Source organism: Rhinoraja longicauda, chromosome 13, assembly GCF_053455715.1.
Source record: "Rhinoraja longicauda isolate Sanriku21f chromosome 13, sRhiLon1.1, whole genome shotgun sequence".
In the NCBI taxonomy this organism is placed as follows: domain Eukaryota; kingdom Metazoa; phylum Chordata; class Chondrichthyes; order Rajiformes; family Arhynchobatidae; genus Rhinoraja; species Rhinoraja longicauda.
The window spans coordinates 52,899,122-52,913,167 of record NC_135965.1 but is presented as its reverse complement, the minus strand read 5'-3'; the positions used below and the strand labels follow the sequence as shown (position 1 = coordinate 52,913,167).

The window sequence follows — 14,046 nt, the reverse complement described above, 5'->3', positions numbered from 1 at the left end:
AATCCACATGAGTTGTTGGTGACCATGCCCCATAACTAAATAATCAGGCAGGCAAAATGTAAAAGTAGCAAACAGAAGTTTGACCTTACCCTGACGTCCAGCAGCTGGACGTGTACATCCTGGTGAGCTCTTCGCAGCTTCTTGTTCTCTTCGAACACATTGTAAATATTCTCTGTAAACAAAGACACCCTGAGTTCCACTTTATCAGAGCAGGCAAGCGTGTAACTGTGATAATGTTGAATGCTGTCTGCGGTTTGGTTTAGTTTAGATACAGCGCGGAAACAGGCCCTTCGGCCCACCGACCTGCAATTCCCCTCTCACTAATACTATCCCACACACACAGGTGGCAATTTACAATTTTACCAAGCCAATTAACCTACAAACCTGTACGTATGTCTGGAGTGTGGGAGGAACCTGGAGCTTCTGGGAACAAACACACGCAGGTTACACGGGGAGAGCGTACAAACTCCGTGCAGACAGCACCCATAGTCAGGATTGAACCCGGGTCTCTGGCGCTGTGAGGCAGCAACTACCGCTGATCCAACACATCACCATCGAGGCTTAAAGTTTCCTTTGTGAAACTTAGTCTCTTAAAACCTTTTCCTTCAGATCAACAATGAAAGGGCTTGTTCTTTCCTCCCCTCCCCTCCCCTCCCCTCCCCTCCCCTCCCCCTCCCCTCCCTTCCCCTCCCCTCCCTTCCCCTCCCCTCCCCTCTCCTCCCCTCCCCTGCTTTTAGGGGCGGCACGGTGGTGCAGCGGGTAGAGCTGCTGCCTGACAGCGCCAGAGACCCGGGTTCCATCCAGACCACGTGCGCCGTCTGTACGGAGTTTGCACGTTCTCCCCGTGACCTGCGTGGGTTTTCTCCGGGTGCTCTGGTTTCCTCCCACACTCCAAAGACGTGCAGTTTGGGAGGTTAATCAGCTTTGTAAAATTATAAATGGTTCTCGGAGGGGAGGGGAGGGGAGGGGAGGGGAGGGGAGGGGAGGGGAGGGGAGGGGAGGGGAGGGGAGGGGAGGGGAGGGGAGGGGAGAGGGACGTGGGTCGATGGGCCGAGCCGATTGAGGATGATGGAGGAGGCCCTGTAGTAGCCTGGGGCTCGCCTGGATCGGACACCGCTCCAGTACACCCAGCACGCGGACCGCACTTTGGGCTTTTTTGTAAATGGCAGCAGAACAAGGCGACTCGGGCAGGACGAGTCTCACCCCGGCCACTCCCTCTTCTCCCCTCTCCCATCGGGCACAAGGTACAGAAGTGTGAACACGCACACCTCCAGATTCAGGGACAGTTTCTTCCCAGCTGTTATCCGGCACCTGAACCATCCCACCACAACCAGAGAGCAGTGCTGAACTACTATCTACCTCATTGGTGACCCTCGGACTGTCCGTGATCGGACTTTGCTGCCTTTACCTTGCACTGAACGTTATTCCCTTATCGCGTATCTATACGCTGTGAACGGCTCGATTGTAACCACGTATTGTCTTTCCGCTGATTGGATAACACGCAACAAAAGCTTTTCACTGGACCTCGCTCGGTACGTGACAATAATAAACAATCCTGAGCTAAGTATGCGACCTGCGTAAGAATGATCTCACTGTCCTGTGCGTACGTGACCACAAAGTGCCGTTGAAGCACTGATCGGTGGTCCATTCACGTTCACTCACTGACTCTGAGTTCCCACCATTACCTTTGAGCTTGGCAATCTCCTGCTCCTTGGACTGCTGCAGGTTGAGGTATTGTCGATTGTGCTCGTTCATCGCTCGGCCGTGATCCTCCCCCAGCCGCACATGCTCCCCGTGTAGATCCGTGTACTGTTTCCGCAGATCCTCATGTTGATTCTGCACACGCAAATCACACGTGAGTTAGACGTCACGTATACCGGCAATGGAACAACGGAGCTTAGTTCAGATTAGTTTAGAGATGCAACGTGCAAACACACTGAGTCTACGCAGTACCCCACACACATACAGTACCCCACACACATACAGTACCCCACACACATACAGTACCCCACACACAAACAGTAGTCTACACACATACAGTACCCCACACACATACAGTAGTCTACACACATACAGTACCCCACACACATACAGTAACCCACACACGTACAGTACCCCACACGTACAGTACCCCACACACACATACAGTACCCCACACACAGACAGTAGCCCACACACATACAGTAGCCCACACACACATACAGTACCCCACACACGTACAGTACCCCACACACACATACAGTACCCCACACACATACAGTAGCCCACACACGTACAGTACCCCACACACAGACAGTAGCCCACACACATACAGTAGCCCACACACAGACAGTAGCCCACACACATACAGTAGCCCACACACATACAGTACCCCACACACATACAGTAGCCCACACACAGACAGTACCCCACACACAGACAGTACCCCACACACATACAGTAGCCCACACACTGGGGACAATGGGCATCGCTAGAGTTGCAGCATCACAGCGCCAGAGACCCAGGTTCCATCCTGACCGCGGGCGCTGTCTGTACGGAGTTTGTGCGTTCTCCCCGTGACCTGCTGGGTTTTCTCCAAGATCTTCTGTTTCCTCCCACACTCCAAAGACGTGCAGATTAATTGGCTTGGTAAAATTGTAAAATGTCCCTAGTGTGTGTAGGATAGTGTTAGTGTGCAGGGATCGCTGGTCGGCACGGTCTCGGTGGGCCGATGGGCCTGTTTCCGCGCTGTGTCTCTAAACTAAAACTAAAAAGAATACTACATAATCCCAATCATCAATTAAATTTACACGCCTCCATTTGTAAAACTCATAATATTACCGTTTCATATCAAGATTAATGTGGCATTTCATTTAGATTCAAATGTGGTGATTACAATTTTGGTTTAGATTGGCACCTCTTTTGTCACCAGATTGATCATTAGCTATTTCTAACAACCTATCCTGTTGTTCCTCAGTCGGAGAAGTCGACATTTATATTTTGAATGGGAGGCATTCTCAGTATTACACGAGCAGAATGTAAATAATATTCAATACCACTTGCAGACATGAGCCTTGGCTGAACAGTGGGAAGTGTCTACACATGGGAAGATCAACAGTGGGAAGTGTCTACACATGGGAGGATCAATGATTCAAGTCCAATGGCATATTACATTTAATAGGAGTGAGAGGGACAGCATTTTCACACAGAGGGTGGCGGGTGTATGGAACGAGCTACCAGAGGAGGTAGTTGAGGCTGGGACTATCCCAACGTTTCAGAAACATTCCTCTCCAGAGATGGCTGCCTGTTCCGCTGAATTACTCCAGCATTTTGTGTCTATCTTTAAGAAACAATTAGACAGGCTCATGGATAGGACAGGTTTGGACGGATATGGGCCAAACGCGGGCAGATGGAACCAGTGTAGTTGGGGCATGTTGGTCGGTGTGGGCAAGTTGGGCCTAAGGGCCTGTTTCCACACTGTACGACTCCATGATTCTAAAAATTGATCCCTTCCAGTTGGAGGCTGGTTTTCATTTAACTTTAGATTTCGCAGATTCAGCGTAGAGACAGGCCCTTCGGCCCACCGAGCCCGTGCCGACCAGCGATCCCTCCATACACTAGCACTATCCTACACAGTAAGGACAATTTGCAAATTTTACCTAAGCTAATTAGCCAGCAAAGCTGATGGACAGGCAGCTTACAACCCAGCAGTATGAACATTATGATTTCCTAATTTCAAGTACCTCTTGCATTCTCTTTCTCTCCGCCCCCTCCCCCACCCTAATCGTACTGCTAGTTTGCATCCAGATGTCCCTTCCTTACCACTTCGTCCAGAGACAACAATGGACCATTGTGGGCTCCACCTTTCCTTGGTCATCGGTGCCGGCTCTGATTTGTTCTGAACCTTTTTCATTCTTCTAGTTTCCCTCTCCCCTAACTCTCAGTCTGAAGAAGTGGTCTCGACCTGAGACGTCACCTATTCCTTTTCTCCAGAGGTGCTGCCTGACCTGCCAGCATTTTGTGTATTCCAGCGTGTGAACTAGCATCTGCAGCCCCTTCCTACACAACCCACAAACCCCAGGAGTCTTTGGAGTGTGGGAGGAAACCAGAGCACCCGGAGTAAACCCACGCAGTCACAGGGAGAACAGAGAAACTCCGTGCAGGGAGCATCTGTAGTCAGGATCGAACCCGGGTCTCTGGCACTGTGAGGCAGCAACTCTACCAACGCGCCTCAATGGAAAAGATTCAACCCGGGTCTCTGGCACTGTGAGGCAGCAACTCTACCAACGCGCCTCAATGGAACAGATTCAAGATGCCTGTGATCATAAAAGTATCTCTGATTTATATTCTCCACTGTGTCAAAGTTAAAGACTTTACCTTCATCCTTCATCCTTCATCCTTCAGTGGCCTTCATCACATTCTCACCACTCCAGATGCTGACTATGTTACTCAGCTTGTAACTCTGATGCTGGATTTATTATTTTCCTCTTCATTGTATCGATAGCCTTGATAAAGTCAGCAAATATCTTGTCCCTAGTTACCCTTTAAAACTTGGTGGTGGGCCAGTTAGTTGTGCCAAAGCAGTTCTCGGCTTCCTAACCCTCGACTTCATTGGGTATTAATAGTGATTCTCTCTCTTATTGATGTGGAATATTGCTATTTGTAATTTTAGTTTTAGTTTCGAGATACAGCGCAGAAACAGGCCCTTCGGCCCACTGTCCGTCCGGACCAGCGATCCCCGCAAGTTAACGCTATCTCACACACACACTAGGGACAATTTACAATTATGCAAAGCCAATTAACCTACAAGCCAGTACGTCTCTGGATTGTGGGAGGAAACCAAAGATCTTGGAGAAAACCCACGCAGGTCAAGGGGAGAACGTACAAACTCCGTAGACAGCACCCGTGGTCAGGATCGAACCCAGGTCTCCGGCGCTGCGAGGCAGAAACTCTACCGCTGTGCCACCGTGCCGTATCATGCTGACAATGACCCTATAGTTATACAGCACAGAAACAGCCATCTAACTCAAGCCCAACTCAGCCCAACTCAGCCCAACCCAAGCCCAACTCACCCCAACTCAGCCCAACTCAAGCCCAACTCATCCATGCCGACCAAGATACCCCATCAAAACTCACCTTATTTGCCAGCTTTTGGCCCATATCCCTCCCAACCTTTCCATGTCCATAAGGCATAGGAGAAGAATTAGGCCAGTTGGCCCATCAAGTCTACTCTGCCATTCAATCATGGCTGATCTACATTTCCCTCTCAGCCCCATTCTCCTGCCTTCTTCCCATAGCCTTTCTTTCCTGTCCATGTACCTGCCCAATTGTCTTTTAAATGCTGTTATAGTCCCTGCCTCACCTACCTCCTTTGGCAACTCGTTCCATACACCCACCACCCTCTGAATGGAAAAGTGGCCTCAGATTCCTATTAAATCGTTTCCTCTTTTCCCTTAAGCCCGTCCTGTGCTTCTTGATTCGCCTTCTCTGGGCAAACAACTCATCCCGCTTTCATCCTGTCCATTCCCCTCATGATTTTGTACACCTCTATAAGATGCATGATTTTGTACACCTCTATAAGATGCATGATTTTGTACACCTCTATAAGATGCATGATTTTGTACACCTCTATAAGATGCATGATTTTGTACACCTCTATAAGATGCATGATTTTGTACACCTCTATAAGATGCATGATTTTGTACACCTCTATAAGATTCCCCCACATCCTCCTGCGCTCCAAGGAATAAAGAGCTAGTCTGCTCAACCTCTCCCTTTAGCTCAGGCCCTTGAGTCCTGGCAACATCTCCATGAAACTTCTTTGCACTATGTTTACAAATGGTCCACTTGAATGCTCTACACAAATATAACAGTGCAACTTTTTGCAAACTTGATCTATTGATGCTGATATTATGTTTAGTTTAGTTTAGAGATACAGCGTGGAAACAGGCCTTTCGGCCCACCGGGTCCGCGCCGACCAGCGATCCCCACACATTAACACTATCCTATAGCCACTAGGGACAATTTTTACATTTACCAAGCTAATTAACCTACAAACTTTGGACGTCGAGTTGTATGCTATAACTTACTGGGAAGGAACTGCAGATGCTGGTTTAAACCGATAATAGACACAAAAGGCTGGAGTAACTCAGTGGGACAGGCAGCATCCCTGTAAAGAAGGAATGGGCGACATTTTGGGTCGAGTTTGAAGAAGGGTCTCGACCCAAAACGTCACCCATTCCTTCTCTCCAGAGACACTGCCTGTCCCACTGAGTTACTCCAGCTTTTTGTGTCTAGAACTTATTGGGACTTCAGCGGTTAAAGAAAAGCCAAGCGTTTTCTGTGACATTTGCACAAGTTTCCTTCACTGCTTGACTACTTACCTTCAGCATTTTGTGCTGCACACTCAGGCTGCTGAATCGGTTGTTGGAATCCTGCTGCAAAACAAAGATCGAGAAGAATTAGAGGGTGGTGAATCTGTGGATGTCTTTGCCACACACGGCTATGGAGGCCAAGTCAGTGGGCATATTAAAGGCAGAGACACATATATTCTTGATTAATGCGGGTGTCAAGGGTTATGGGGAGAAGGCAGGAGAATGGGGTTAGGAGGGAGAGAGAGATCCGCCATGATTGAATGGTGGAGTAGACTTGCTGGGCAGAATGGCCTTATTCTACTCCTATCACCTATGATCTTATGATTAAAAACTTTAATGTTATATTCAATGTTTTATGCTTCATTCTTGATTGTTTACTGTATGTTGGTGTTGTTACTTGTGAGCGGAGCACCAAGGCACATTCCTTGTATGTATACATACTTGGCCAATAAACTTAGTCAATTCAGTTCAATGAAGGAACCATTGAACCATTGATGGTAAAACTGCAGTTATTAAAAACTTGAAACGTGGTGTACAAATTGGCAACAGAAACACAGCAACTCCTTGGTGAAGTCCACTATTTTCACACTACAATCGCTGCCCTCGATTATTGGGGTATGATTGTGCTCATGTATCACATGTGTTTACTGAAATATAAAGGCGTTTACTGAAGAGGGCACAGCTCTAAGATGAGGGGATCAAAGTTTAAAGGAGACGGACAATAGGTGCAGGAGGAGGCCATTCGGCCTTTCGAGCCAGCACTGCCATTCAATATGATCATGGCTGATCATCCAGCTCAGTAGCCTGTACCTGCCTTCTCTCCATACCCCCTGATCCCTTTAGCAAAAAGGGCCACATCTAACTCCCTCTTAAATATAGCCAATGAACTGGCCTCAACTACCTTCTGTGGCAGAGAATTCCACAGACTCACCACTCTCTGTGTGAAGAAATGTTTTCTCATCTCGGTCCTAAAAGACTTCTCCCTTATCCTTAAGCTGTGACCCCTGGTTCTGGACTCCCCCAACATCGGGAACAATCTTCCCGCATCTAGCCTGTCCAACCCCTTAAGAATTTTATATGTTTCTATAAGATCCCCCCTCAGTCTTCTAAATTCCAGCGAGTACAAGCCCAGTCTATCCAGTCTTTCCTCATATGTAAGTCCCGCCATCCCAGGGATTAATCTGGTGAACTTTCTCTGTACTCTCTCTAAGGCAAGAACGTCTTTCCTCAGGTTAGGAGACCAAAACTGCACACAATACTCCAGGTGCGGTCTCACCAAGGCCCTGTACAACTGCAGCAGAACCTCCCTGCTCCTAAACTCAAATCCTCTTGCTATGAATGCCAACATACCATTCGCTTTCTTCACTGCCTGCTGCACCTGCATGCTTGCTTTCAATGACTGGTGCACCATGACACCCAGGTCACGTTGCATCTCCCCTTCTCCCAATCGGTCACCATTCAGGTAATACTCTGCTTTCCTGTTCTTGCCGCCAAAGTGGATAACCTCACATTTATCCACATTATATTGCATCTGCCATGCATTTGCCCACTCGCCTAATCTATCCAAGTCACCCTGCAGCCTCCTAGCATCCTCCTCGCAGCTAACACTGCCACCCAGCTTCGTGTCATCCGCAAACTTAGAGATATTGCATTCAATAAGTACTTGCGTGCTTACTTTCAGTGACTGATGTACAAGGACACCTAGGTCCTTGTAGAAACTGATATCCTTCTAAACCTGTCCTGTCCATGTACCTATCTCATCCGGCAGCTCGTTCCCTACCCCTACCTCCCACAATGTAAAAAGGTTACCCCTCAGATTCCTATTAAATCTTTCACCCTTCACCTTAAACCTATGTCTTCTGGGTCTCGATTCCCCAGCTCTGGGGAAGAGACTCTGTGCATCTACCCGATCTATTCCTCTCATGATTGTATACACCTCTGTAAGATCACCCCTCATCCTCCTGCGCTCCATGGAGCAGAGACCCAGCCTGCTCAACGTCTCCCTGTAGCTCACACCCTCTAGTCCTGGCAACATCCTCGTAAATGTAAGTAACTCTTGTGCTGGAATATTCCATGCAAAACAAAGTATTTCGCTGCATCTGGGCACGTACAATAAAGCACCATGATGACATCAATGTACCATTAAATCATTTTGTAAAGATTTGACTGGATATCTGTAGCTTTATTACAACAAGAAGCAGAACAAAAGGGTCACAAGCAAAGTTGCAGGAAAAAGTCAGCTTATTTTGTTTAATGGGGAGTCAGATTCAGATATCGATGGTTGCTCGGGCAACCTTTGGCCTTGGACAATGCCAGAATGAGGGGAATTTCTCCAGGCTTGTGTTGTTTCACATGAATACTGAGAATATCATCTCGCAGGCAACACAATCCCACTACAATAATTTGCCACATGGCACGTCAAGACAAACCGTAACAAGATGTAAGAGACAATAGACAATAGACAATAGGTGCAGGAGTAGGCCATTCAGCCCTTCGAGCCAGCACCGCCATTCAATGCGATCATGGCTGATCACTCTCAATCAGTACCCCGTTCCTGCCTTCTCCCCATACCCCCTCACTCCGCTATCCTTAAGAGCTCTATCCAGCTCTCTCTTGAAAGCATCCAACGAACTGGCCTCCACTGCCTTCTGAGGCAGAGAATTCCACACCTTCACCACTCTCTGACTGAAAAAGTTCTTCCTCATCTCCGTTCTAAATGGCCTACCCCTTATTCTTAAACTGTGGCCCCTTGTTCTGGACTCCCCCAACATTGGGAACATGTTTCCTGCCTCTAATGTGTCCAATCCCCTAATTATCTTATATGTTTCAATAAGATCCCCCCTCATCCTTCTAAATTCCAGTGTATACAAGCCCAATCGCTCCAGCCTTTCAACATACGACAGTCCCGCCATTCCGGGAATTAACCTAGTGAACCTACGCTGCACGCCCTCCATAGCAAGAATATCCTTCCTCAAATTTGGAGACCAAAACTGCACACAGTACTCCAGGTGCGGTCTCACCAGGGCCCGGTACAACTGTAGAAGGACCTCTTTGCTCCTATACTCAACTCCTCTTGTTACGAAGGCCAACATTCCATTGGCTTTCTTTACAGCCTGCTGTACCTGCATGCTTCCTTTCATTGACTGATGCACTAGGACACCCAAATCTCGTTGAACTCCCCCTCCTCCTAACTTGACACCATTCAGATAATAATCTGCCTTTCTATTCTTACTTCCAAAGTGAATAACCTCACACTTATCTACATTAAACTGCATCTGCCATGTATCCGCCCACTCACACAACCTGTCCAAGTCACCCTGCAGCCTTATTGCATCTTCCTCACAATTCACACTACCCCCCAGCTTAGTATCATCTGCAAATTTGCTAATGGTACTTTTAATCCCTTCGTCTAAGTCATTAATGTATATTGTAAATAGCTGGGGTCCCAGCACCGAACCTTGCGGTACCCCACTGGTCACTGCCTGCCATTCCGAAATGGCCCCATTTATCCCCACTCTTTGCTTTCTGTCTGTCAACCAATTTTCTATCCATGTCAGTACCCTACCCCCAATACCATGTGCCCTAATTTTGCCCACTAATCTCCTATGTGGGACCTTGTCGAAGGCTTTCTGAAAGTCGAGGTACACCACATCCACTGACTCTCCCCTGTCAATTTTCCTAGTTACATCCTCAACTCAATGTAAGTTGTCCGTAGTGTTAGTGTTAGTGTTAGTGTGCGGGGATCGACTTGAAAATTAAATACAGATCAGCACCAGAAACGGCCGTCTTGGCAATTCACCGAGATACCCCGTAGGTATGCCTGTCAATTCTCTAAATGACAGGCAGCATTAGTTCTGGATCAATTCCCAAGCAAAGCTCGCAATGAGCGGCATGGTGGCGCAGCGGTAGAGTTGCTGCCTTGCAGCGCCAGAGACCCGGGTTCCATCCTGACCGCGGGTGCTGGCTGTACGGAGTTTGTACGTTCTCCCCGTGACCTACGTGGGCTTATTCCGGGATCTCCGGTCCCCCCATCCGCACTCCAAAGACGTGCGGGATTTGTGGGCTAATTGGCATTAAATTGTAAATTGTGCAGAGATTGCCAGCCTGTTTCCGCACTTTATCTGTAAACTAAACTAAGCCAACTCACTCACTGATGGCCACAGCTCTGTTCACTCACTCACTGATGGCCACAGCTCTGTTCACTCACTCACTGATGGCCACAGCTCTGTTCACTCACTCACTGATGGCCACAGCTCTGTTCATCTATCTGACAATTTCTGCAAGGCATATCTTGGCAGGTGTGCCAGCAACATAGGTTTAGTTTAGTTTAGTTTGGAGATACAGGTCCAGCATCAAACACAGCAGAAAACAGGTGAAAGGTAAAGGCAATTAGACCCAGGAAAGTTGGAAAACACTTTTAAACGGATGACCTCAAGATGAGTTCCCAATTAAAACCTCGTTCGTTATCATTTGCCGGCAGTTAGGCCACGGGACTATAAACCCTTCCTATCTTTATATCTCTGCAAATGTCGTCATTGTATCTGCTTCTATAGCTTCTTCTTAGTTTAGCTTTGTTTAGTTTAGAGATACAGCGAGGAAAGAGGCCCTTCGGCCCACTGAGTCCGTGCCGACCAGCGATCCCCGCACACTAACACTACGGACAACTTACATTGAGACTAAGCCAACTAACCTACAAACCTGTACGTCTTTGGAGTGTGCGAGGAAACCGACGATCTCGGAGAAAACCCACGCAGGTCACGGGGAGAATGTACAACCTCCGTACAGACAGCGCCCGTAGTCGGGATCGAACCCGGGACTCTGGAGCTGTGAGGCAGCAACTCTACCGCCGCGCCACCGGCCGGCAGCTCAATCCAGATGCGACCACCCTCTGCATGAAAACAGTTGCCCTTGAAGCCCTTCTTAAATCCCTCCTCTCTCACCATTAGCCTGCGCCTTGTAGACAATAATAGACAATAGACAATAGGTGCAGGAGGAGGCCATTCGGCCCTTCGAGCCAGCACCGCCATTCAATGTGATCATGGCTGATCATTCTCAATCAGTACCCCGTTCCTGCCTTCTCCCCATACCCCCTGACTCCGCTATCCTTAAGAGCTCTATCTAGCTCTCTCTTGAATGCATTCAGAGAATTGGCCTCCACTGCCTTCTGAGGCAGAGAATTCCACAGATTCACAACTCTCTGACTGAAAAAGTTTTTCCTCATCTCCGTTCTAAATGGCCTACCCCTTATTCTTAAACTGTGGCCCCTTGTTCTGGACTCCCCCAACATTGGGAACATGTTTCCTGCCTCTAACGTGTCCAACCCCTTAATAATCTTATACGTTTCGATAAGATCTCCTCTCATCCTTCTAAATTCCAGTGTATACAAGCCTAGTCGCTCCAGTCTTTCAACATACGACAGTCCCGCCATTCCGAATTAACCTAGTACTAACCTAATATTAATTTCTAGTTTTAGGATCCTCTTCCCAGGGGTAACAGACTGCGAGCGATCACGTTGTCCATCCACCCCCCCCCCCCCGGCCATCTTGCCCACCTAAAGGTTAGTTCTCAGCTTGCGATACTTTGGGGCAGCACGGTGGTGCAGCGGTAGAGTTGCTGCCGTTACAGCGCCAGAGACCCAGGTTCCATCCTGACGATGGGTGATGTCCGTACAGAGTTTGTACCTTCTCCCCGCAAGTTTTCCCCGGTTTCCTCCCACACTCCAAAGGCATACAGGTTTGTAGGCCCTGGTGTGTGCAGGATAGAGCTGGTGGACGCGGTGATCGCTGGTCACTGCCGGCTTGGTGGGCCGAAGGGCCCGTTTCCACGCTGTATCTCTGAAGTAAAATAAACTATTCAACCCATAACTCAAGCCTGCGAGCCCAGGTAACATACTGGAGAAACATTCCTGTACAGTTTCCAACTTAAATGACACCTTTTAGTCAGAGGGCGGTGAATCTGTGGAATTCATTGCCACAGAAGGCTGTGGAGGCCACATCAATGGATATTTTTAAGGCAGAAATAGATAGATTCTTGATTAGGATGGGTGTGAGCAGTTAGATTTCAAGATCAGTTTATTGTCACATGTACCAATTAAGGTGCAGTGAAATGTGAGTTACCACACAGCCATACTAAGTGAAAAGCAACAAGACACACAGCCTCATACAATAACATTTAACATAACCATCCCCCACAGTGGAATCCACATTCCTCAATGTGATGGAAGGTAACAAAGTCCAATCAGCTTCCTCTTTGTTGTTTGGTTATGGGGGGAAAAGGCAGGAGAATGGGGTTAGGAGGGAGATAGACCTGCCACGATTGAATGGCGGAGTAGACTTGATGGGCCGAATGGCCCAATTCTGCTCTTATCACTGCACTGCAAGTGTGCCGCTAGCCTCTTCTCTGGGAAACTATCGGGCTTCTGGTGAGTGATGTCTATGCGAGCTAACGCAGAAAGCAACACGATTGCAGATGACAAGTTAGTGGGAGCCTGGGTCTGTTCCTATCTATCATTTTTATATGTGCTCTGAAATCATTTTGCACCCTTACCACCTCCACTCCGGTTGCAAGTTTAGTTTAGTTTAGAAGGTTTCACAAAAAGCTGGAGTAACTCAGCGGGTCAGGCAGCATCTCAGGAGAGAATGAATGGTCTCGACCCGAAACGTCACCCATTCCCTCTCTCCTGAGATGCTGCCTGACCCACTGAGTTACTCCAGCTTTTTTGTGATACCTTCGATATGTACCAGCATCTGCAGTTATTTTCCTAGTTTAGTTTAGAGATACAGAGCAGAAACAGGTCCTTCGGCCCACTGGGTCCGTGCCGCCCAGCGATCCCCGCACACTAACACTATCCTACACACACTAGGGACAATTTTTACATTTACCCAGCCATATAAACCTACAAACCTGCACGTCTTTGGAGTGTGGGAGGAAACCGAAGATCTCAGAGAAAACCCACGCAGGTCACGGGGAGAACGTACAAACTCCGTACAGACAGCACCCGTAGTCGGGATAACAAAGAAAATATATTTGCTCATAATTTAAGTAAAATTGGTGATGGTGGAGTAAATACGATAGTGATGTTTAAGGCTTTATTGTACACACAGGGATTTGCAGGGAATGGGGAGGTGTGGACCAGACAGTCAGGACCAACTTCCCCATGGGTGGAAATGTCAAAGACTAGAGGCCACGGCCTTAGGACGAGAGTGCAAAGTGTAACGGACATGTGCAGAGCAAGATTCTGCATTAAACCCAGAGGGTGGTGGGTGCCTAATGGGTGATGGTGGAGGCAGATACGATAGAGGTGTTTAAGAAACCTTTAGACGGGCATGTGGATATAGAAACATAGAAAGTAGGTGCAGGACTAGGCCATTCAGCCCTTCGAGCCAGCACCAACATTCAATACAATCACGGCTGATCATCCAAACTCAGTGCCCTGTTCCTGCTTTTTCCCCCATATCCCTTGATTCCGTTAGCCCTAATATAAGCCCCATGCAGGGAATGGAGGGAGATGAATCACGTGTTAGACCAGCACATTGTAGGCTGAAGGGCTGTTCTTGTGCTATGTTTTTCTATGTTCTAATATGCCTTCTAACTGCATGGCAAGAAGACACAAGTCATTTCACTTTGTTGAGATCTCTTCAAACTGAACGCAAGTTTGCATTAAAATTATACCCACAATAGACTTATTTAAAAG

The 14,046-nt window shown here is 48.0% G+C and overlaps 1 protein-coding gene across 3 annotated transcripts in view; it reads right to left on the bottom strand.

Moving 5' to 3' along the window:
• The window catches only part of LOC144599722 (uncharacterized), a 74,633-nt gene that overhangs the window by 33,985 nt on the left and 26,602 nt on the right, over positions 1-14,046 (bottom strand). For all 3 annotated transcript variants that reach the window (XM_078410980.1, XM_078410981.1, XM_078410982.1), the window contains exons 4-6: positions 6,363-6,416; positions 1,686-1,836; positions 90-172 (exon numbers count right to left, since the gene is read on the bottom strand). In XM_078410980.1, the coding sequence (XP_078267106.1) occupies positions 90-172; positions 1,686-1,836; positions 6,363-6,416 (288 nt within the window). The remainder of the gene's footprint in view (positions 1-89; positions 173-1,685; positions 1,837-6,362; positions 6,417-14,046) is intronic.